General features: G+C 39.9%; 2 protein-coding genes across 2 annotated transcripts; one reads left to right on the top strand and one right to left on the bottom strand.

Annotated features, from left to right (window-relative positions):
* Positions 1-398: 398 nt before the first annotated feature.
* Positions 399-1,340, bottom strand: LOC118855299 (olfactory receptor 1S1-like). Its single transcript, XM_036765373.1, has one exon. The coding sequence runs from the start codon at positions 1,335-1,337 to the stop codon at positions 399-401; it is 939 nt and encodes a 312-aa protein (XP_036621268.1). The 5' UTR covers positions 1,338-1,340.
* A 17,088-nt stretch (positions 1,341-18,428) lies between these two features.
* On the top strand, positions 18,429-23,383 carry LOC118855268 (olfactory receptor 9I1-like). Its single transcript, XM_036765348.1, has 2 exons — positions 18,429-18,465; positions 22,431-23,383. The coding sequence occupies exons 1-2, from the start codon at positions 18,450-18,452 to the stop codon at positions 23,381-23,383; spliced, it is 969 nt and encodes a 322-aa protein (XP_036621243.1). The 5' UTR covers positions 18,429-18,449.
* The last annotated feature ends 2,461 nt before the right edge of the window (positions 23,384-25,844 follow it).

Below are 25,844 nucleotides of genomic sequence, written 5' to 3'. Positions count from 1 at the left end.
AAGTTACATAGTTAGTAAGTTTCAGAGGTATGATTCAAACCCAGGGATCACTTTTCTAGTTCTAAATCTACCACTCTTTTCACTTCATTACATTGCCTTTTTCCCCAGAATGAATAACAGTCTGTTCACAGCAAGTGCTTTATAAATGTTTGCTGTATTTGTTGTAGTAGTTAGTTGATCTGGACCTCTTTTCAGCACTAAGAAGCTTTGGGTAGGAAAATAAAAGTCAAGAAGGGTTATGCACACAAAGCAACAGCGACTAAAAACATCCTCAGTCATGGAGTGGTAGAAGAGAAGATTGAAGAGATTTCAGTCAGGTAACAGGTGAACCATATGTATGGCTTGGACAGAGTCATTGGCAAGGATAGTGGGGAGAGGAGAATCCACTTCCCAAGACCTCAAAGAGAAAACATTTTCTTGTTCATTAGTTTCTTTAGGGCTCCTTTTATGTCTTTGTTCCTTAAGCTGTAAATAAAGGGGTTGACCATGGGGGTCACTACAGTAAAGAGCACAGCTCCAATCTTCTCATTATTGGCCAACTGGGCAGAGGAAGGCAAAAAATAAACTCCAACAATTGTCCCATAGAAGAGTGTCACCACTGAAAGGTGGGAGCCACAAGTGGAGAAGGCTTTCCATTTTCCTTCAGCAGATGTAATTTTCAAGACAGTGAAGACAATGCAGACATAAGAAAAGAATATAAGACCAAAAGGAACTGCAATAACGGATGAACCCAGGATGAACATGACTAGCTGATTGATGAGTGTATCTGAGCAGGAAAGGTTGATCAGAGGGGCCAGGTCACAGAAAAAGTGAGGGATGGTGTTGGCATCACAGAAGGTCAGCTGGACCAGCAGGAGGGTATGAGTCAGGGCAACAAGATTGCTGAGAACCCAGGAGGTAACCATCAGCAGAGTACAGAATCTGGGTCTCATGACTGTGACATAGTTCAAAGGGTAACAGATAGCCACAAACCGGTCATAGGCCATCACCCCCAAGAGGAAGTTATCGATGACCACAAACACAATAGAAAAATACATCTGTGTGACACACTCCCCAAAGGAGATGGATTGGCTCTTGGTCTGGATGTTCATCAGCATCTTGGGGACTGAGGTAGAGATAGAGGAAATATCAGCCAAGGACAAGTTGGCAAGGAAGATATACATGGGGGTGTGAAGGTGAGAATTCAGACTGATGGCCAAGATGATGAGCAGATTCCCAACCACTGTCATTAAGTACATGCCCAGGAAGAGGACAAAGAGAGGCTGCTGTTGCTCAAGCCGTTCAGAAAGTCCCAGGAGGAGGAATTCAGAGACTGTGGTTTGGTTTCCTTGGTACATGTCTCTGATGGTCGTAGGCCTGAGGGAAGAAAAATGGATTGACAAAGAAAACCACTGGAAGTTTTTTTCATCATTTCATAGGGTTGGATACATAGGGCTAATGCTTCAGGCAGCTAAGTGCTACTGTAAATAGTTGACTCTCTAGAGTTCTCTAAGGAGTCAGGACGACCTGAGTTCAAATCTAGTCTCAGACACTTATTAGCTGGGGGAACCCTGAGGAAGTCACTCAACCTTTCTCTGCCTCAGTTTCCTGAACTGTAAAATGGGAATAATAATAGTATCTTCTTCCTAGAGTTGTAAGAATCAAATGAGAAATTTGTAAAGCGCTAAGCCACAGTGCTTGGAGCATAGTGTGCATTTGATGTTTCCTTCTTTCCTTCTTTCCTATTTCAAGCTAACACCAATGACTAAGATTTTGATATGTGTCAGATGCGGGACCTGGATAATGTGGCATTTGTGGAGTAGTCAGAGATAATAGCCCATTCTTCCAGTGAGGTAACCTTTCTTTCCCCTCAAAGTTCCCCTCATAGACTATATAAGAATGTCACTTTAAAGACAAATGTAATAGAGAATTCTAGGTAGATGGTGGAGTAGGTTAGAAGACTTATGGCTCTCCAAATTTTATCTACAAAAAAGACAGAACATCACCTCAGAGCAGTAGAAATAAACATGGGGTAAAGCAGTTATCTTCCTAAGACAATCTGAGAAGACCCCCAGGAAAGACCTTACCTCCAGGGACAGAGGTTTGGCCTGAGTGAAATGCAAACACCTCCACGCTGACTCTGCAGAATCAACCAACGACAAACTCTGGGGGCATCTAGGTTGAGAGGCAGCCTCAGCCTTAGAAACTTTCATCTCACAGACAGTGTGGGGGTCTGAAGGCTGAATAGGAAAAGATTGAAGGACCTTCCAATGTTGAGGGATGCCAAGCACAGCTGCACTGACCAGACACATCCCAAGTTGTGGCTAGGGTGGGGGTCGGGGGGTGGAGAGAAGGAGCTAGCACACAACTGGTGAATTCAGGGGGTAGAGACCCATGTTGGAAACATGCAGGAGATCAGAGTCCCTGGTTTCAGTTCCAGGGCAGAGAGGACTGCTATAGTTTGCAGCCACTGGAGGGGGCCCTAGCTATGGCTTAGGAGTGGAGAGGAGAGCCTAAGGTTGAACCTTGGGACAGACCTCAGAAAGTAACAGTAAGAAGGACCTGAGACTTGGAGCATCATTTCCCATACTGTGGGACTACAACTTGATTAAACTAATAGCTGCTAAAACAAAATAAAACAAAAAAAAAATAAAAATGAGCAGGCAAAGGAGAAAGAAACCAACCATAGATAGTTACTATGGGGATAGAGAAGCTCTCGGTTCATATTCAGAAGAAGACAATGGAGCTAAAAAAACCACTCCTTTTTCGATGAGAGATGACAAATGTTCCCAAGCATAAAAAGAGTTCTTGGAAGAAGTTAAAAAGGACTTTAAACAAAGAAGAGAAATTAAGGAAAAATTAGAAAGAAAAATAAAGAGCCATCCAAAAAAATCAAGAAAATTATGAAAAGAAAGTCAACCAGCTGTAAATAGAGAATCAAAAACTTAAGGAAGAAAATAATTCCTTGAAAACTAGAATTGGGCAAATGTCCTAAGAAAGCAAGAAATCAATCATAAAACAAAATCAAAGAAATAAAAAATAGAAGAGAAAGGGAAGTATCTTATCAGAAAAACAAGTGATTGTAGAATAAATCAAGGGGAATAATATAAGAATACTTGGACTACCTGAAAACTGATTATAAAAGGAATCTTGATAAAATATCACAAGAAATTATCAAGGAAAATTGCCCTGAAGTTCTAGAACAAGAAGGCAAAGCAAAAATGGAAAAAAAATCCACTGATCACCACCTGAAAGATATCCAAAGAGGAAAACTTACAGCAATATCATAGCCAAACTTTGAAACGTAGCCCAAGTGAAGGAGAAAATATTGGAAGCAAAAAGAAAAAAAAACAATTGAAATATCATGGAGCTACAATAATGATTACACAAGACCTAGAAGCTACCATATTGAAATACTGTAGGTCTTGGAACACTATATTCCATAGTGTAAAAGAGCTGGGGTTATGACCAAGGGTCACTTACCCAGCAAAGTTAAGTGTAATCCTGAATGAAAAAAATGGATATTTAAGGAACTCAAAGACTTTCATGTTTTTGTGATAAAACCTCCAGAACTTAAGGGAAAATTTGACATATAACAACCAGGAGAAATATAAGGTATTGAAGATCAATTATAAGGGACTCAGTAAAGTCCAGTTGTTTACTTCGTATATGCGAAAATATCAGCAATACTCTTATGATTGTCATCATTATTTGGGTAGTTTGAAAGAAAGGTGCGGGATGAGCTGAATATGATGGGATGATTCTAAAAAAATAAGACTGTAGGGAGAGATAAAAAGGAGTAATTATCTCCTACAAATGAGGAATAAAAAGAAAAATTGATACAGAAGAAGCTAGTAGCAGGTAGGGTATTTCTGGAAGATTATTCTCTTTGGGAATGGGTTAAAGAGAGAACAACATGTATATCTAGAAGGGTATAAAAGTCTTCTAAATTTAGAAAGAAATGAGGGTAAAGGGATAAAGTGGGGGAAGAGGATAAGGGAGAGATTTTTGGAGAGGTGGGTAGATTAAAGAATAGGAGAGCAAGGTAGCGGGTAGAAGTAAAGAAGAGGAGTGAGGAAGGATAGGGTTAATAGAGTGAGAAGCAAAGTGAGGAAAAATAGGAAGGAGGAAAATATACAACCAGAAATTGTAGCTTAGAATGTGAATAGAATGAATTTACCCATAAAAAGGATAGCAGATTAAAAATTTGAATTCAACCATATGTTTCTTTGAGGAAGCATAAAAATGAGAAATATGCACAAAGAAAAAGAAAGGGCAAGACTAGAATTAAGGAGTAGATCCTTAAGATCCCTGTAAAAAAGCAGGGATAGTAATCATGATCTGAGACAAAGTTATAGTTAAAATAAATTTAATTAAAAGTGGAAAATGGAGAAAGTATACCACATGTTAGCAATATTATTCAATATTGTTTAAAACCACTTAATACACCTAGACAGCATAAAATACCTGATTATACACCTGCCAAACAGAGGAACTACATGAACATAAACATAAAACACTTTTTATACAAATAAACTCAGATCTAAATAATTAAAGCAATATTTATTGTTCATGGGTAGGTAAAGCCAGTAAACTTTTAAAAATGACAATTTTACCTCATTATTTATTCAATTATTTATTTCTATTCAATTTATTCTATTGAATAAATCTTCTGAATATTCTATTCAATCTATTTATTCACTTCATCCCAATTAAATAACTAAAAAATATTTTACTGAGTTAGAATAAACGACATTCACTTGGAAGAACAAAAGGTCAAGAACTTCAAAGAAATCAGGGGAAAAAGATGTAAAGGAAGTAGATTCGTCAGTATCAGACCTTAACTGTATTATAAGGTGAGAGCATTGTTGAGTTGTTAAAAGGATAATCTTGATTATTTTAAATTAAAATTTTCTTGTGTAAATATCCTATTTTAGTCAAGAAATTTGTAGCCAAGAATTGTAGCCAAGAATGAGGGAATGCAGAAAGTTGGGAAAAAATCTTTCGTAGACAATCTCTCAGGTTGTGTTTGGGTTGGAATGTTGCTTTGGTGTAGGAAATGATGAGCTGGTTGATTTAGAAAACCATGGAAAGACTTGGACTTACGAAGGAAGATGCTATCCACCTTCAGAGAAACAGATGCTAGGAGGAAATAAGCATAGTATGGTCTTACATATATGTGTATGAGCACATATGTGTGCATATGTGTATGTTTGTAGATATCTATGTATATGTATATACATCCACACTGAATTGTAGACTTCTTTAGGGTGGAGGGAGGGAAGGAAGGGGAAAAATAAAGTAAAAAGTGCATAATACAGAACAAAAGAAAACCAACAAGGAAGCAAAGAAAAGCAGGGCAGCTTTGAAACAAAGTTTAGTATTTATTATGCAGGTTTTCCTGAAATGGAAATTTGTTTTATAGTAAATTCTCTCTTATGGTTTGCTGTGTACATGGCAATGTTTCTTTTTTCCTATTCTCATTTTGTATTTAAGTTTAAAATAAAAAAAATTACAAGAAAAATAAAAACAAGTGTAAACTTCTGTTGCCTCACTTGTATGATGTTGGGTTTAGGTGATCTCTGTGGTCTACTCCTGCTCTGAAAATAAATGTTCTAAGGTCCCTTCCACACCTGAAGTTCTCTTTTCTTTTACCTAAGGGCCTTTCTAAAACTGGTATTCTAAATTCTATGGTCTATACTTTCTTCAAGTTGAAGTTGTTTATTCAATGTTCTAAGGTCTTTCCCATCACAGGCATGCTATATTGTTTATTTTAATGCCCCATCCAGTTCTGGTATTCCAAGTTCTGTGTTCTAAGGGTTTTTCTAACTCTGATCTTCTTCCTTGTTCTCAGGTTCCTCTCATCCCAGATATAGTATATTCTTAGCTTAAAGTTACTTCTAGCTCTGATAGACTATGTTCTTTTCTCTAAGGTCTTTTCCATCTCAAACATTTAATGTTTCTTGTTCTAATATCCCTCTTATTTCAGGCCTTCTATGTTCTCTGCTTTAAGATCCCTTCAGCCTTGTTTTTTTTTTTCTAATGTCCCTCCTGACTCTGATATTCTTTTTTTTTGTGGTTAAAAGGCCCCTCTCATCTTAGACATTCTATGTTCTAAGATCTGCCTTGTTCTCCTATAATCTTTGTATTTAAGTTCCTTATACTTACTGTCATTATTATTACTAGTTTCAACTATCTAATATACAACAGACCTATCAAGTTCCCCCCTCTTAATAAATGCAGAGATAAATTAGATGATCTTTTCCAACAGCAGAAGAGATAATTTTGGTCTGTAGAGGGTTAGACTCTAACACAGGGGGCCAAGGGAGGGTGGAGGACCTCTATAAGAGTATATACCCTTGCTCACATTCCTATAAGGCTTATAGTTTAGAAGGCATTTCTTCATTATGAAGACACTTGTACCCACCTATTTTACACAAGAAGAAGTTGAAATGAAATGATGGGAAGTGACTTTCCCAAGGTCATGCTGTTACTGAGTGGCAAAAACAGAACCTTTCAGAGTTGGAAGGGACCTCAGAGGCCAGCTAGTCCATCCCATCCCTGGGCAGCAATATCCTCTACAATGTGCACATTAAGAGCTTACTCAGCCTCCACTTGAAAACCTTTACTGAAGGGGCATTCATTAGCTTTCAATGCAGCCCAGTTCACATTCGTACACATCTGGCTGTTAGGATATTTTTCATCATATAGTATAGAAACTCACTTCTTGACAACTGCTACCCATTTTCCCTCATTCTGTCCTCTGGAGCCAAGCAGAACAAGTCTAATTTATCTCCCTTCAAGACTGATAGCATGTTTTCCTTAAGTCTTGTTAGGCTCCATGTTTGCAGTAGATTCAAGAATCAAATCAAGGTCTTCTGTCTCTAGGCCCAGAACCCCTAGACCTATGGACCTTCTCCACAGTCTGATGGAATAACATGACCCATGGAGATCAAAGGTAGGTCATGCACTATGTTCGGTAATAGAAAAGACAGGAATATGCTTTGATTTTCAATTCTTATTATTCAATTACTAGAAGGATAAGAAAGTGATTCTGGGGAATAAGGTGAGTGAGAGGAATGAAGACTATAACATAAAAAGATCCAGTGAAGGAAATGGGAATGTTTTAGCCTGGAAAAGAGAAGTCTGGGGAGGATATGAGGAAGCTAGTAATCGATAGGTAACACATTGGATAATAGAGTCAAGCTTCCAAAAGACTTCAATAGGTTAGAACATTGAAATGAATGTAACAAAGTAAATAAAGCCTTACATTTTAATTTAAGAAAAATAAGCTCATCAAATACATGATGGTGGATAGGGGAGGCATGAGTAGCCAGCAGAGGTTGGCATTCACAGGTGTTGAATATTGTACATAATTTCAGATTTTTTTGATGCATTGATCATGATGCTTATTTTCTCTATTCTTCCTAATTTTCTCCTTCTTTCCCTTCCCTTCCCTTCCCTTCCCTTCCCTTCCCTTCCCTTCCCTTCCCTTCCCTTCCCTTCCCTTCCCTTCCCTTCCCTTCCCTTCCCTTCCCTTCCCTTCCCTTCCCTCTCTCCTAAAATCTGCATTGCCTGTAATGTGAGGGGAAATCCAAGCAATGCAAAAGCAAAAGACATCAATACATATTTATTGCAAAGCAGGGTGTTCAAGACTTAAGGAGTTGACAGTCCTGTTGTACTCTGCCCTTGTCAGATGACATAGAATGTGCTGAGTTCTGGGTGTCTTGTTTGAGGAAGATTTTTGATTAGTTGGAGAGTGTTTATAAGATTGCAAAACAGGATGGTGGAGGACCTCAAGATCACATCATACATGGATTAGTAGAAAGAACTGAAGATGATTAGCTTAGCCAAGAGATTCTTCTGGGGGTGGGGTACACTCATTGCCATGTATTTGAAGTGCTAGCATGTAGAAGGGGGATCAGACTTGTTACGCTTGACCCTAGAGGGAAGAAATAAGAGCAATGGATGGAAGATGCAATAGGGCAAGCTTAGGGTTTTGTTGGGTGATAGTGATCCAACAATGCAATGGGCTTTCTCAGGAGGTAGCAAGCTCTTCCTCATGACAGGTCCACCAGTAAAAGTTGGATCGACATTTGTCTGGGTTGCTGTAGGGAGAATCGCTCCTCAGTATCAGATGTACCATATATGCTCTCATCTTCCTTGAAGCTTTAATGTGATGTGCTTAAACCCAGTGGCCTATTTAAGCATCATTGAAGTAGTGAAAGGAATAATGGGGAGGAAGGCCACTGGTCCTGAAGAGGGACACTCGGAGGCATAGAAAAGTGCTTCCAAGAAGAATATTTTTCTCAAAGGGTGGGAGTAGGGAAAATGGGATGGCAGGATTAGAAAGGAAAGCAGAAGAGGAGCATAGAGTGAAAGCAGAGGAATTGGTATATGAGGAAACATTGCAAGACAAATGTGAATATCATATAAAAATAGAAGGATTAGAAGATAATTGGAATAAGGAGATAGAATAGACAAAGTGTCTGTAAAGAAATGAATGCAGGACATGGAATTTTCAGAAAGTGATAAAGAAAACCAATGTAGAGGGATTAGGGGAAGTATGCTCGAGAGAGCCAATAAATAGCAGTAGCATTCACTTTTCCATAGTATCATAGTTTACAATGGACTAACAGATTTATGTAGATGCTATTCTCAATTAACCACTAAGTATTAATTAAATTCCCACTCTGTGCCAGGCATTGTGCTAGGCACTGGGGATACAAAGAATGAAAATCCCTGCTCTCAATAACCTTACATTCTATCATGGAGAATCTGTGTACATATGTAAATATATAGAGTAAAAATAAAGAGAGTAAACATAAAGTACACACAAGACAGATGGAAGGAGGATACTAGCAGCTGGGAGGGGGGACATAGTAAAGGCTCCTTATTGAAGGTGGTTCAGGAGTGTTGTCTTGAGGAAAGAGAGGGAGTCCATGAGTTAGAGGAGAAGGAAGAATGAATTCCAGGGATGGGAAAATGGGCAGTGCAAAATCATGGAGGTGGGAAATGAGATGATGTGAGTTAATAAAAGAAAGAAGGCCAGTTTGGCTGGATCATAAAGTGTGGGAAAGCCTAAAGAGGCTGAAAGATACGCTGTGATAAGATTGTGAAGGACTTTAAAGGCCAATCAGGGTTTATATTTGAGCCTAGAGGCCAAAGAAAGCCACCGGAGTTGAAAGTGCCCTGCTTACATCTGTGCTAAGGAAAATGGCACTGCCATTTGTGTATAGAGAAGGCTAGAGTGGAGAAAGACTTGAGGCAGGGAGATCAATTAAGAGGCCCCTTCAATAGTCTAGGTGAGAGGTAACTAAGATGGTGACTGGGTGACTAGAGATTTTTACCACCCTTCTTTTATTTATCAGGATGCTGAAGTTAGAGAGATAAAATGACTTATCTCAGCCACTTAAATACTAAGTATTTGAGGTATGACTTGAACCCAGACCTTCTGGACTCCAAGTTCAGCATTGTTTACTATTTACTATGTACTATTTATCTGTAAATTTACTATTATTTACTCTGCCCAACTGTTTCTTTCAGTATTTGCTTTAAAATGTTTGATCAACTAGTGAATGAATGAATTTACTGACTTGAGAGAACTAAAGGAAGCACTTTCGCAACCCAGAATTGAAGAGCAAGATTGGGATGGGGAGGGATCCCAGATTGGGCTGGCTTGGGAATGGACTACATGTATCCTTGAGTGAGAATCTCTCATCTGCTCTCCTGCACTGAGGCATGTCTCCAGTTGTCCCTGAGGAGAGACATCTCTTCTGTGTGATGATTAAAGCTGATAGAAAGAGTAGAAATACTTTACCTTTAAATGATGAGACATTCACAGCAAGGCCCTATCTAGAGAACCAGGGTTCTTCCTGGATACAACACAGCAGAAGTGAAATTAGTGGCTGTGAGGAGACCTGGAATAGCTTAATTCTTCAGTCACTGAATGTGGGAGAGTGGATGAACTTGGAGGAACATGTTTGGTTTATTCATTGGGCTCTCGGACCTCTGGGAGCAGATCCCTGAGCATCTCATTAAAGGAAAACTCAGAAATCCTTCTATCCATTCCTCCTGAGTCATATTCTCTGATGGGGTGGATACTGTTCAAGTGGCTCTGGTGCCTGATTTCTGCAATTAGGGATGATTTCCTCCTCTGAATCCCTTCTAACATTTATTATCTGTACCATTCACATGGGGCATACCACCAAGTACCTACTACTGCTATTTCCACACATAGATCTATTCTTAATAGGATTATGAAGTCAATGGGGCCAATATTTACCCTGTAAGCTTCCCTAAGTACCATCTTTTCATATAATTCTCAGGAGACTGGACTCATAGAAAATCCCCAATATTTACCCTGTAAGCTTCCCTAAGTGCCATCTTTTCATATAATTCTCAGGAGACTGGACTCATAGAAAATCATAGAGTTTGGAGATGGAAGGGAACCTCGACATTGTCAAGTCTAACTATCTCATTTTTATACGTGAGGAAATTCAGTCCCATAGAGGAAGTGTTTTCCATGAGACCACGCAGCTAATAAATAGCAGATATGAAGTAAAAGCCTGGATGTTCTAGCCTCAAATCCAATATCGATGTCTCTTATAGAATTTAAGTAATTCAAGCATCACATTAGTTGTCACTAACACTAGCTATCACTTTATCCCTTCCAGTCAGGAAATAGCCAAGTTTGAATTTATTAGATTGAAGCTCCTTGAGGGCAGGGACTATATTATCCTCTTTTTGTATCCTCAGCATTTAGCATAGTACCTAGGACATAGTAGGTACTTAATAAATGTGTGTTTGATTGAAATCCTCAAGAACAACGCTTACTGGGCTGGCTTGGAGGTGAGACTATCATCTTTAGTCCCACCTAGCTCTCTCCCTTCCTTTAAGGAAATGAAATAAAAATTCATTTCTGGGACCTGTGTTCACATCCTTGGAGACACAATTGCTCCAATGAAATATCTGAGTGAGCCATAAGTTCAAACTTTCTAATCATAGTTGGGAAAGTTCTAGGACCATTCATAAAACTAAAGCATGACTTGATAGCCCCCAGAAAGGTCTTCTAACCTCTCAACCAGAATTTCAAGGTCCTATGTAGGTAGTCTCTACTCCTCAGTACTATCCCCTCGTGCACACCCTGAACTCAAGTAAAAAGTCTGCATGTCTGCAGAATATGGAAACAAATTCCTTTATAAAAAGAGGGTCAGGCTTGCAAAATTTCTTAGATTCTCATTAGTACCTAGAAACTTGAAGGAGGGGCTACTTGGGGCTTAGAGATTTTTTGAGGTGGGGGTGATGCCATTTGAGTGTGTCTAGTAGAATGGAAGTTTCTTGTAGGCAAGGATTGATTTATTTTTGTCTTTTGTGGTAGCAGTGGTACGAATATATGATGAAGCAATTGACACAAAAAAGACACAAACACAGTGCTAGGCGAGTCATATAATCTGGCTATAGACTGATTTTAATGGAGTTACTGACAGTATTTTATACCGGTTAATTGCTGAGTCATCCTGACTTCTCAGAAGAGTACAATGAAGCATTGGTTAATATTTTTTATCTCCTTGTTCCTGGGAATGAGATGCCAATCTCCTACAGGCTAACCAGATTGAAACATTTCTGTTCTATCCCATGTAGATAACCATACTGAAACATTTCTGTTCTTTCCCATATGGATAATCAGCTACAAAGGCAGGTTTTCTTTGCCACATCTTCTTATGCTAAAAATGGACTTTGCCGTGCATAGACCTATCCTCAAGTGATCCTGCTGTGCAGAGATCTAAGAGGCTGCTTTGCAGAGGTCTAATGAGGCCCAAACAGGATATAGCTGGCTCTCCACACAGTCTTTGTATTCAAAGTACCCAGCACTGGACTATGCATTCTTGTATATTTCAATGGAATTGAACTATATTCTTCCAAACAACAGTCATTTCCTATCATACCCTGACCCATTATAGAATCCTCTTTTGTAACACAGAATTTCAGAGTCCATGAAGGAGGAAGTGGAACACTTGTGGATGGTTGAAAGATGAAGCATATGAACATCTCTGTGTATGACGTAGTGTGGAGAAAGTTATCATGAAAATTGGACTGGTTGAGAAGTTAGAATGTTTGAGAAAGCATCCAGAAGCAGTCCTCTAGTATGAGGGTAGGAGAGGAGAAGGAAAGAGGCTTCACATGAGCCTGGCACTGAACTCATTGCACAAGGAAGGAGCATGCTTTGGGGCAGGGTGTCAGAAGATAAAGGAGCTACATCGAATAAGACATTGGACCTCCAAGGAAACTGTTGCTTAGTAAAATGATAGAGATGGACTCTGGAAGTGGTAGTAGGGAGCAGGTAGAATTCCTACTCCCTCACAGTGATCAGGGAACTAGGCAATATGAAGAAAAGTATACTTAGTATTGGGAAGGTTGATAGGGAATGAGAAGCCATGTCTAAGTAAAGGACAGATGATGGAAGGGGCAAGAAAGGAATAGGTTTAGTATGGAAGGAAGTTGGTAATTGTGGAGCAGTTATATCCGCATAGTGCATGGGGCAGACAGAGCTGGAGTTGAGTGGGATGTTGGGTGGTGGAGGTCTTATGACTGAGGTAGATAGAGGTGAGAGAGTGATGAATTGAGGATAGAGATCAGGGTTTGTACAGCAGTAGTCAGGGGTACAGAGTCACTGGGATGAGGCACTATTAGGGGCTTGGAGTAGGCTCCAAGTGAGACCAGCCAGAGTATTAGTTATTGTAATTAGTTGTAATTGTAATTATTGTAATTAGTTATTGTAAAGAGGTCCGCTGAGGGAAGCATGAAATTAGACAGTTCAAAAGTCTCCCTTGAGGTTCAACATCTTGTGAGGTAGAGATAGATGCATCCTGTGAGATGCAAGGAGGCCCATCTTGCAGGGACAGGAGCAAGCTGAGGTAAGACAGACCAGTTAGGAGGCAGATATGCCTTGCTTATCTTAGAGAAGACCTCGAGGGGAAGTGGATGGCAGAGGTCTTGTTACCAATGGGTGGCCATAGTACTGAAGATGGTCCTAGGGCAGGGCCAGGCTAAAGCATAGGAGATATTATGTGCTAGAGATGGTGATGGGAAAGGAGAATCAGACTGGAAACTTCAGATGTGAGAGAAGCAGGGGTTGGTTAGTTCCAGACTAGTTGTGGGCCTGAAGGAAAACCTTCAACTGAACTGAATTGTATATTTTCTAGAACTTGGATTCTGAGGAATTTGCATATTGCCTGGTGATTCCTGCATCTGGAAGAACCTATGGACGTGTGGCTATGTGATTTATGCTTTATTATGTATTACTTATTGCTTTTTATTGACTCTATATATCAATTTTATAATCTTTTAATGAGTGAAATTGAACATATACAGATGATCATTAATTTTTGTTTCTGTTGGAGAGATTCCATTATGCCAAAGTGTTGTGACTTGTACAAATTCATTGTACCTTCAGTAGGGAAGGGATGGGGGTTTGCCAGAGGCTGAGGACTGATTCTCATTCAATAGTCCATATGCCCTAGATAGCAAGCCGGTGCTTGGTGTGATCACCCAGAGAGAGGTGGAGCTGGGGCGCAGACCATCAATCTTCCAAGAATCATAGAGAGCTTGGCATTTGTCCTGTCTTTCCATGCAGCAGGTTAGAGAGCTATAATTATCAGGATGAGCACAGCAATATCCAGTTCTGTAACTTGTCTATTGAATGGCATAAAGCTGGTAGTCAGCACCACCTGGTGGTTAAATTGCACCCCCTCTGGTCTGCAACTGTTTACTTCTCCTTAGGACTCAAAATTCAGGATCCTCAGGGGCAGCACAAAATTAGGTTCATGTTCCTCTGGCTGGACAATCCTGGAAAGAGGAGGAGCTTAGCAATATTCCCAAGGCTTTATAAAGAACCTCCCTATCTCAGAATGTCTGAACAGGAAAGGACTGTGTATGAGCCAGGATCCCTTCTACATCCCTGACAAGGGATGGAAGAGGATGTTATGCTAGGAGAACTCCTGGGAGGGGGTACCCTGAGGTAGCCCCACTTGTATTTGTGGGTAGCTCTTATTCTCAGGAAGTTTGGCTTTCAGTCATGCTTGAATCTGCATCTTTGAAATATGGACCCTTGCTCCCAGTTGCTTTTGGGACTACAGCAATTCTAATTCCTTATCTGGTCCAGTTCCCACATTTTATAGATAAGGAAACTGGAGAAGCCCAGATATGTTGTGCCTTGCCCCAAAGCAAAAGATAATCTCAGAGATGGAAGAGGCTTCAGAGGCTGTGCTTGGTGAATGATCCCATCTACAGCCTCTCCTTGAAATGGTCACTTATCCTCTCCTGCAAGACCTACAGTAATGAGGAGTGAACTCTCACATGAGACAGTCTATTCTGCTTCAGAAAGGCCCCACTTCATAGGACATATTTTTCTTCTGTGGAGCCAAATATGGCTCTCTTCTGCTTCTACTCCAACCTCACATTATGAACGCATTATTCATCCCACAGATAGATAGTAAAATGTGGGTTCTATCTAAACCAGGATGAGCTGTGGTGGAGATGGATACACCCTTAGAGCCTAGCTGGAGACCCAGGTTTCTTTGTGATCCTTCAGTCAATTCACGGTGCCCTTTGGAAGCGCTGGGCAAATTACAGTCTCTCCATATGCTCTCATCCTGTGTTGTTTTCATCTATGTCTTTCTATAAACTGTACATAAAGTATCACCTTTGCAATGGGCTAAAAGCCTTCCTCCAAGACTTTTAAGATTCCATGGGTACCAGTATCACACTTGGACTTTCCATTCATAGCTCTTACCATGCAATCACTCTACATTCTTTTGGAAATAGCTACATTTTAAAAACAATGTGAGAATGGCTTCTATAGACTGGCCAAATGACTGATGATAAGGTAATTACTTTTCTTTTAGTTTCATTCATAAGATAGGTATATTTGGAATTGAGAAACATACCAAAGTGTCACTTTTAAAATTTGTTATCTTTGGTTATAACTTTTTCTTTAATGTAGTTACTTTATCTGTTTGGATCAGAGTATAAATTTGAGGACTTTGAATTAATTTATTTTACCTACTCACTTAAATAAATATCTACCCCCTATGCAGGTTTCAAGAAAAATTTTCTTCTAAAATGAAATTGCTTCATCTTTGCTATCACTAAGAAAAATTCAATTTATTATTTTAGCTCAAACACTCTCAAAGTATTTTGACATGAAAAAGCCAGGATAGTTCACAATAATATAGACATCACAGAATTTTGTAAAGAACCTTCATTTTAATGAACTCCCCACCCCCGCCCCACTGAGGCACAGAGAGGAGAAACTGACTTTTCCAGGCCTACATTTACTAAGGGAGCAAAGCAAAGACTCCAAACCAGATATTTTGACTCCAAATCCACTGCTCTGTTGTTTTAGCCACTTCTCTTGATAAGTATGGAAACTGAGGTTCAATATTAAGTATATAGATATCCTATATAACATCCTATTAAGTATATAGATACCCTTGTCCCCAGTGTCAAAAGCTATGGATCTTATTTCTTCTTTTTAAAAAATATATTTTATTTTTTCCCCAATTACCTGTTAAAACGATTTTAAGTATTTGTTTTTTTTAAAAAAGTTTTGAGTTCCAAATTCTATCCCTCCCTCAATCTTTGCCCTCCCCTCTTCCTGAGATGGTAAACAGATATAGGTTAGACATGTGCAATCATGTAAAAACTTTCCACATTAGTCATTATGTACAAGAAGACTGTTTCCACAATCCGGCTAGCAGCTTCTGTGGGGGTGTAAGATCCACCCACAGCCAGCACCCGGAAAGCTGCCAACAGCACAGGTTCTTTTGATCTGCTTAACTAAGGAAAGTAAGGTGAAGGGGTTGACAAGCTTACTTTAATTCAGCATACAAATATCATTCCCTTAGTTCAGGGGAAAAAGCCAGCACACTGAACTTCAGAGCAAATTACAAACAAATTACAAACATTAACAGACAGACCAAATACAGATTCATAGTTACCAACATCTAGGTTCAGCCTGGGAACTCAGAACAAGGGCTGGCCCACAGTCACATGCGCCACCACTGCTGTAAGTAAGAGAGCTCCAAAGAACAGACAGCCAGCTCCTGGTTTTTATATTTTTTTCAGCGTCAGGGGTGAGTCACACATGTAACTCACCCACGTGACCTAGAATCGTCACAAAGAGGCGGACTTAAACCCATGTGGTCTAAAAGTCTCTGCTCTCCCAGACATGTAAACTAGGCCCTCCCTGGAGTTAGCCCCACCTTGGGCCCCACCTTAGTTGCCAATCCACACCCACTAAGGTTTTACACCTAATAGGGGTTTGGGCCTGGGGCTTAGCGCCTAGTAAGGCTTGGTGAATTACTCAAAGGGAACAAAAGCCAAAATATTCAAGGGCACTTGTTGAACTAAGTGCTAAGGAGCCCACTTTTGGTTACCAACACAAAGACTAGAATAAAAGAAAAAGAATGAAAGAAAGAAAGTGAAAATTGCATTATTCAAACAATATCAGTTCTTTCTCTGGAGGTGGATAGTATACTTCATCAGTAGTCCTTTGGGATTGTCTTAGATTACTGTATTGCTGAGAATAGCTAAGTTATTCACAGTTTTTCATTGTTCAAAACATTGTTTCTGTGTACAATGTTTAAATGGTTCTTTTTAATTTTTAAAATTTTTTTTGGAGGGGGGAAGGCAGGGCAATTGAGGTTAAGTGACTTGCCCAAGGTTACACAGGTAGCGTGTGTCAAGTGTCTGAGGTCACATTTGAACTCAGGCCCTCCTGACTCCAGGGCCGGTGCTGTACTCACTGCACCACCCACCTGCCCCAAACGGTTCTTATAACTTCACTTTACATCAGTTCATGTAAGTCTTTCCAGCTTTTCCTAAAATCATCCTGCTTGTTGTTTCTTATAGCACAATAATATTCATGACAATCATATACCACAGCTTGTTTAGCTATTCTCCAATTGATGGGCATCCCTTCAACTTCCAATTCTTTGATACCACAGAAGAGCTGCTATAAATATAGGTTCCCCCCCCATTTTTGATATCCTTGTGATACAGACCTAGCAATGGTATTGCTGGATCAAAGGGTGTGCACAGTTTTATAGCCCTTTGGTCATAGTTCCAAATTGCTCTCCAAAATGGTTGGATCAGTTCACAACTCCATCAACAATCCATTAGTGTCCAAGTTTTCCCCTATCCCCTCCAACATTCATTATTTTCCTTTTTTGTTATGTTAGCCAATCTGATAGGTGTGAGAAGGTATCTCAGAGTTGTTTAAATTTTCATTTTTTTTAATCAGTTGTGATTTAGAGCATTTTTCCCATATGACTATAGAGAGCTTTGCTTTTTTCCTCTGGAAATTGCTCATTCATATCCTTTGACCATTTATCAAGTGGGGAAAGACCTGTATTTTTTTTAACAAGTTTGACTCCATTCTCTACATATTTAAAAATTGACACTTTATCAGAGATACTTCTTGCAAATTTTTTCCCATTTTTGCTTTTCTTTTAATTTTGGTTGAATTGGCTTTGTTTACACAAAAGCTTCAATTTTATATAATCCAAATGATCTATTTTACATTTTGTAATGCTCTATATATTTTCTTTGGTTCTAAATTCTTCCTTTATCCATATTTTTGACAGATAAACTATCCCATGTTCTCCTTACTTGCTTATGGTATCATCCTTAAGTGTAAATCATTTTTCGATTTTGATCTTGTCTTGGTATATGGTGTGATATATTGGTCTATACCCAGTTTCTGCCATACTGTTTCCCCCTGGACCTTATTTCTAATTCCAGTTCTTTCACTTATTACTTGTGTGACCTTTCTCAAGTCACTTAATCCCTCTCTCACTCAGTTTCCTCATCTGTGAAATGAGGGGCTTGAGATTAGTTGAGCTCTAAGGTAATTTCCTTATCTATGACCTTTTCATTCCAAATTGACAAATTCTCACACAAGAGCCAAATTGTTCCTTTTTAAGCTAACACATTTCCTGATTGAGGGCAGAACATGACCTTTACATTAGGTGTCCTGAGTCTCAAAGAAAAGAAGTATTCCAATTGATAGCTCAAACTCCATAGTAGCTATAGGAGATGCAATGAAAATGATTTTGCATTTACCAACCCTATTCAGAGACAGGGACCTCAGCCTCACGAAAGACAGTCGATGGTCTGGAACATATCATTTTATCAATATTTGCACAATTCTTCCCAGAGACAGGACAAAGAATGACTTTGGGAGAAATTATTTTTAAGGGCTCTAGAGACTGCAATTTTACCCCAAATTGGCAAAGATCCATTTCAAATATAAAAAATTATAATACATAAATAGGAATATATTAACAACGGATCTACGATCTTAGAATTTGTTTTGAGGCATTATTTTAAAGTTGTTCAGAAGGAAATTTGGGAGAGCTCAGGTGAGTCCCTGCCTTTTCTCCACTATCTTGGCTCTGCCCCCAACAATGGAAAGAGCATTGAGTTAAGTGTCAGAGGACATGGGTCCAAATATGCATTTTGCTACTTGCTACCTATGTGACCTTGGATAAATAATTTAACCTCTTTGTGACTCAGTTTCCTCATCTATAAAATAAAGGAGTTGCCTTAGGTGAACTCTAATGATCAATTCTACCAGCTCTTAATCTATAATTGAGAGACATCGTGATACAGTAAAAAGAATGGTAGATTTGGAGTTGGAAGACACAGTTTTGAATACTAGGTCTGTCCCTTACTATTTGTGTGAACATGGACAAGTAACTTTACCTCTCTGATCTTCAGCTTACCCACCTTTTAAGATGGGGGGCTTAGATCCAGTGACCTCTAAGGTTCCTTCCAGTTTAAAATGTATGATTCTTCAATTCAGCTCTTCTCAAATTGTTACTAGAGCAACAAGTCCACATCTGGGCTCTGTACCTGAAGGTGTTACATTGGGAAAGCCTGGATAGATTAATTCATTTCCTGTTGTTCCAAACTTACTTAAACTAAAGCATGAGAGAGTTGGATGGATATTAAGAATGGTACCTTACCAACATGGGTTTTTAAATATGGTACTAGAGAAGGATGGTTGTGGGATTGCTGTCTGTGCTCTTTGTGTCTTCGTTAAGCACTTACTGGGGCAGTATGTTTTAACGAAAGAACACTGAATGATTGTGTGCAAGTTATTCTGAGCCTGTTTCCTTATTTGTAAAAAGGGGCTAATGCATGCCTTGCAGGGCAGATGTGCTAGCATCCCTGCTCAGGTGCTATTCATCCAGGACATGCTGTCCTGATTGTGTTGGAGGAGTCAGTGATTCAACTTCCTATGTAGTAGGGCATTCATAGTTCTCCCTTTCCCAGGGTCCACAGAGCACCTCACAGCAGTAACAGCAGGAATATGCTCCCACCAGTTCCCCTGAGCCTCATGATTTCCCATGATGTAGATTCCTCCCTCTCTTGTGGAGAGGAGGAGATAATGAATTCCTTGATGAGTTGTGCCTTGAATGAGAGGTTCTGCTGCCTTTCTCTTTAAGATTGGGAGTCCAACTGTCATATTTATCTGGAATTTCGTAACAAAGCTATGGGCTTCAAGTCACTTGCCAACAGCCAGCATGAGAGGCAGTTACAACACCCTTTTGGTCTTCATAGCAAGAGAAGCTTTCATGCAACTCTGATTTTTACCTGGATCATGGTAGTGGATTTCATGTGGACACACACACCTCTTTAATTCAGAAAGGAAAATCAGTCCAATTAGTTGTTTGAGTAAACAATTCAGCCAAAGTTGTTGATGAATCACCCCACTAAGACAACAACTGAAATAATTTCCCTCCAAACTAACAACCAGCTCTGGCCATCTAAACCTGTAAACTTGTGGGAAACATCTGCAGAATCTGGATTTCAGTAAGCAAATGGAAAAGGGAGAATAAATAATTACATCTCTTGTGACTTCTAATCCTCCATGGGACTGATCTCCTTGGACCATTGTGTTATTGAGAAGATCTGAGGAAATATATGTAGTTACATACAAAGGGATCCTTCCACCTTGCATGAGCTTGAGAAAGGTTTTTTTTAACCAATACAGGTACTGTAAATCCTGCATTGATACCGGAGGGATCATAAAATATGGGGAAAATTCAATATCTGAGGTGATTTTATATTTTTTATAGACATGATGGATGTATATATGAGAACTCACTTGCATCCATGTGTCTCATCGCTAGAATGCAAGTTCCTTGTGAGTAGAGACTGTTTCACCAGCAACTAGCATAGTGCCTGACATCTAGTAGTCACTTAATAAATACTAGCTGGTTATTGTTTGATCATATGGTAACTAGAGTTTCTGCAAGACAAAATAGCAATATACTTCTGAAGGGCATTATTTTAAATATTCTAGTACAGATTTATAATTTCATCAATTTAGGTTATTTGCTCATGGATCCAAGTCACACCTGCTCCCGACCATGACAGATAATTTTTTTTAGTTATTATGGCTGAAGAAACTCCTCACCTATTGGTCAGCCTGCTGGGATGAACCTCTCTTTCTAGGTTGGTCCTTGGAAAATAGACTGTTGCCAAGATGCAAAACAAATTCCTGACAGCTTGGTAGAACCTATCAGAGCCTGTGCTCCCATGTCCTTACCTAGTGATAGGTTAGAGTATCAAAAAATTGATGATCTTCCCACAGTTAACTAACTCTCTTATTATTAGAATAACAAAATTATTTTGCAACTTTTTGACCTTAACTTAAACCAGTCAAACCTGAATTAGAAGTGGAGTAGGGAGGGCCTTATCATTGGTCCTAATTCGTTGAGGAGTAACTGAATCCCAAATTGTGTGCTTTGCCTAAGTTGACATCAAACCAGCAGAGAAAGGAGGAGTACTACTTGCTGCCTTGGGCTGTTGATATAATGTCATAGGATGCATTGTAGACAGTGAAGAGGGCTGGGAAAATGGCAGTGGATTAGGGTTTGCAGGGGATAAAATGACATTTGGAACTCCCACAGGGTGCTTAAGTTTCTGTCTGATGATCTGAGGGGATCCCTCAGTTTGTGTGTGTGTGTGCATGTGTTTGGGTTTGTGTATGTAAATACATGTTTGAACAAGGATGTAACATAAGTTAGTTACTCCCAACTGTTGCTGAGGAGCCAGGAAAATGTCCCCATGTTTGTCATAAAAATCATTTTAACCTTGAGGTAGGATTGTAAGGACAGAAGGATGTCGTTCAAATCAGAGAAGAATCAGACTAAGGGGGAGTAACTTGAGGGTAGAAGAATATACTGAAATAATTCAACAGTCAGTTAATAAATATTTATTAAGTTCCTACTATGTGCCACAATCTATGCTGAGTGCTGGGGAAACAAAAGCAAAGTAAAATCATTGCTTTCAAGGGGCTAAAATAAATAAGCAGGCAGAACAATGAAGCAAATTGGTCTTCCAAATTGCATGTCTCTCTGGTAATGAAGCCCTCAGTGTCTGTACCCTTTTAGAATCATGTAGAATCCCAGAGTTGGAGTGGATCACAAATGTCATGTGATCCAATTCTTATCTGAACAGGCATCTCTTAGCTAATCTTCCAGCATTTGAATTAAAGACAACCAGTGCTGGGGCCCTATTTCTCAAGGCGGTTCAGGAGGGTCATAATTCTTGGAACCTTTTTCTTAAAATAAATTGAAATCTTACTCTACTTAATTTCTATTTATTGCTCTTAGGATTGTCTTCTAGAGGGAAATAGATCCCCTCTCTCTCCAAATCCATGTTCCTTTATACCATACTATCAAACAAATGGCCAACTCCTTTAACATGCTCCATATTTGGTCTATGATTCTTTTCTGACTTTTCAGTCTGAATGTTCCGCTACTGGAACCAGTTTTTCTGACTGCCTTAGCCCTTTAGATTTTTGAACACTAAGTATAAAGTGGGGGGAGGAGGGATGGTGGCTGGCACCTAGAGTACCAGGCCTACAGTCTGGAAGACCTGAGTTCAAATCCAGCTTCAGACACTAGTTGGTTTGGTTCTGGGGAAGTCACTAAACTTGTTTGCCTCAGAATGCTCGTCTGTACAATGAGCACAATAATAGGCCTACCTGTTAGGATTATTGTGAAGGTCAAATGAAATAATAATTGCAAAGGTCTTAGCACAATCTCTGGCACATAGTAAGTGCACTATAAATGTTAGTTGTGGTTACAAACTTGCTATCTGCTTTTGGCTTACTCATTTCCTGATTAGGAACCCTTCTCTCCTTACCCTCATTAGCAATCACTCTTGCCTTCCCACACCCTGTGCCAACATTTTGGCTTATCATTGGTACTCATTGACCCTGCCTAGGATGCGATGAGATTATGAACCTTTCCTTAAAGTGTCCCTTAACACTTTGTTGAGTTTCCTTTACAGTGTGATTGATTCACACTGTCATGGGGTGCCAGGTCCAGGATCTTTAATGCCATTCTCTCTCTCATCCAATCAGGCAATAGAGGAGTCAATGGCTGAACAGAATCATACCACAGTGACAGAGTTCATTCTCGTTGGCTTTACTGACCATCCCAAGTTGGGAGTTATTCTCTTCCTGGTGTTTCTTAGTTTCTATCTCATCACCCTGCTGGGCAACATGGGCATGGTCCTATTGATTCGCTTGGATGCCCATCTCCACACCCCCATGTACTTCTTCCTGAGCCACCTCTCTCTCTTGGATGCCTGTTACTCTTCAGTCATTGTTCCTCAAATCTTGGTCACCCTGGTTATTGGCAAGACAAATGTCTCCTATTACTGTTGTGCTACTCAGTTCTTCTTTTTCACAATCTGTGCTGGCACTGAGTGTTTTCTGCTAGCAGTGATGGCCTATGACCGTTATGTTGCCATTAGCAGTCCCCTCCTGTACTCATCAGCCCTGACACCTGGTACCCGTTGGGGCTTAGTGGCAGGGGCCTATAGTGGTGGTTTATCAGGAGCCATCCTCCGCACAGCCTGCACATTCACACTTTCTTTCTGTGGGCCGAACCAGATCAACTTCTTCTTCTGTGATCTCCCACCTCTGCTGGAGCTTTCATGCAGTGATACCACCACCAGCCAAATACTGATTCTGTTCTTTGGCAACTTTGTGATTTTGGCCAATGCTCTAGTGATCCTAGTGTCCTATTTGTTTATCATCAGGGCCATCTTGCATGTAAAGTCAGTTGGAGGCAGTGCCAAGACCTTCTCCACCTGTGCCTCCCATCTCACAGCGGTGATGCTCTTCTTTGGGACCCTCACATTCATGTATATGCGCAGCAACTCAAATAAATCACTTGAAGAGGACAAGGTGGTGTCTGTCTTCTACACTGTGGTCATCCCCATGCTGAACCCTTTCATCTACAGCCTGAGGAACAAGGAGGTGAAAGCTGCCTTCAGAAAAGTCATCAATAGACTCCGCGTCTCCCAGGAGATGTAGTTCTGGGTGAATCATTATTTGTCTTGACTGTATTCTCCTTTTAATAATGGAAATAATTATAGCTGATACTCACAAAATTCTTTTTTGACTGATATTCTGTTAGGATCTGGGAGGATCATAGAGTCTAGAACTAGAAGGGGCCTTATTGATCATCTAGTCTAGTTCCACTTGCAAATGTGAGAGAAGTTCTGTAACCTCAAGGAAATTATAGTTTAGTATGGAAGAAATTAAGACAAGTTAACATGGTGTAGTAATCTGAATGACCACTGAACCAGGAGTCTTGAGACCCAACTGTGCCACTAACTTGTGCGACTTGGGAAATGTCATTGCTTTTCTACATTATTGCAACCAATTTGAGAGTTGGGTATGGGGATCCATAAGATCCCTTCCAGCTCTATTATTCAATGACTCTAAGTCTCCAAGTAACTGTACTGCAAGATGAGGAGTGGTAAGTGCATAAGAGTGGCACATGCGAGGCACAATTATTCACAAAGGCAACAGATTGGTGACTCATGTACAAAAGATTGCTAATACTTATTGGGGATGATATTTGAATGACCCGCTTATTGTGCTTTTTAAACCCTAAATTCTATAAATAGGAGTTATAGTAGCAAAAATAGTGACAAATCTCATTAGACAGAAGGTTTTATATCTAGCCATCTTCAGACACCCTTGTTGGAAGAGTGCTAACAGAAGAAATTTCTTACACAGTTGGGTCACTGAGTGTGGGGTAGGGGCAGGGAAACATGTTGTAGTCTCCATTAGACATTGAGCCTTTGAGCTAAAACATGTCTTTTTGCCCTTTTTTCTGTCCTCACTGCTTATTGTAGCCCATAGTAAGCACCTAATAAGCGCTTCTTGACTGACAAAATGATTAAGGAACTATTGTGATTGATGTAAGTAAGGGACAAGAGTATAAGCACTAGGACTAGGACTTTCTAGCCTTTCTTTTTTCATGAGGATTCTTTCTGGAATAACTGAAAACGGTGTCAGAGATAATTGTACCTAAATCTGATGCTCAGCCAAAGGAAGGCACTTAAACAAGGATACCATATCCAAGCAGTGGCAGGGCCAAAAACAAATTCCAGGTCTTCTGACTCAAAATAAATTATTCTTCCCATTATGTCATGCTGTCATCTTTACCAACAGCTCCCTGGGTGGTGAAAAATTGAGTCTAGTCTTTTCCTGTGTCTAAACTGACCATTTTTACACCCACCCATTCCTAAGTTAATTCCCTGGGGGTTAGAATTCTGTGCCTGAGACCCAGGCCATGGGCCCCACCCAGCTTGGCCCCATGAGTTTTAATCTGTTCCATGGGCCATAGATTACTCCCCTTCCCTCAGTCTTGGGGCATCTCCCAAATGTCACACAGGACAGACTCAGTCCCAGCAACCTTGTGATCCAGGAAAAAATTTATTTTAGCACCTTGCCACTTCTTTCTCACAACAAAACCCTTTAACCCTAAACCCCATGAATGCCAAGAACTGCCCATTGTGGGCCCTGTTACTTTCTTTACTCTTTGTTCTAGGGCCTGTTATAATGGATAAGCCTCTGGAGTTCTGGATTTAGGAAGACATGGTTTCCTATCTGAGATTTTATTCTCTGTGTGATCCTGAACAATTCACTTATTTTATCTCTTTGTTCCTTATTTTTCTTATCTATAAAATAAGGGTGTTGTTGGACTGAGCTTGGTGGTCTATAAGTTTCCTTATGGCTCTATATCCCTAATCTTGTGATTTAGGCAAATTGAGAGGTTGCTATTATTCACTTTTATGGCATGCTCACATCCCTTTTCTGTCCTGTGTCCAATTTTCCCAACCATGGCATGCCTCTCGTGTCTTCACTTTCCTTGGCCAGACAAACCCTGTATCTCTCTCCTTTCCCTCTAACAAAGCCTGCTTTCAGGACATGATCTGCTCTCTGTCATGTCCAGTTGAATAGGAGTTTTAATCACTAGAATCTGCTTCTCTGTTGGAACCAGTTTTTAAAATCTATTCTTTCTCTCTGGATTATATACTGTAAAATCTGGATGAGGCTTTAGGAATTATCCAAGTCTAACCTCTTCATTTTACAGAGGAGAAACCAGAGGTCAAGAGATTTGCCCAAGGTAACAGAGATAATAAGTGGCAGAGGTAGGGTTCAAACCTATGCATTCTGATTTCCAGTCCAGTGCCCTAACCCCTGAACCACACTGCCACTTTGTCACCTGGCATAAGAATTTAGGGATTTGACTGCAGTTGGGTACATGATAGAGCAGGACTTTTGCCAAACCTCATATCTCCCCATACAGAGTTTGCATTTTAGTTTGGTGGACTAGACAGAGCTAAAAGAGCATATGCCAAGTGTCCAAGGAGTGGTATGGACAGGGAGGACTGTTGGAGCTAAAGGAAGAGGGGTACTGCAAGCTGGGTGATGAGTGATGGCTTCTCAGAGGAGGTAGATTTGAAGCTGGCCCCTGAAG

The sequence above is a fragment of the Trichosurus vulpecula genome, chromosome 6, assembly GCF_011100635.1.
Source record: "Trichosurus vulpecula isolate mTriVul1 chromosome 6, mTriVul1.pri, whole genome shotgun sequence".
In the NCBI taxonomy this organism is placed as follows: domain Eukaryota; kingdom Metazoa; phylum Chordata; class Mammalia; order Diprotodontia; family Phalangeridae; genus Trichosurus; species Trichosurus vulpecula.
The sequence above is the reverse complement of the archived record's forward strand: the minus strand, read 5'-3'. Positions and strand labels throughout refer to the sequence as shown.

Bases quoted from the DNA above. Each gene is read 5' to 3' on its own strand.
- LOC118855299 (XM_036765373.1), bottom strand. From the start codon at position 1,337: ATGTACCAAGGAAACCAAACCACAGTCTCTGAATTCCTCCTCCTGGGA.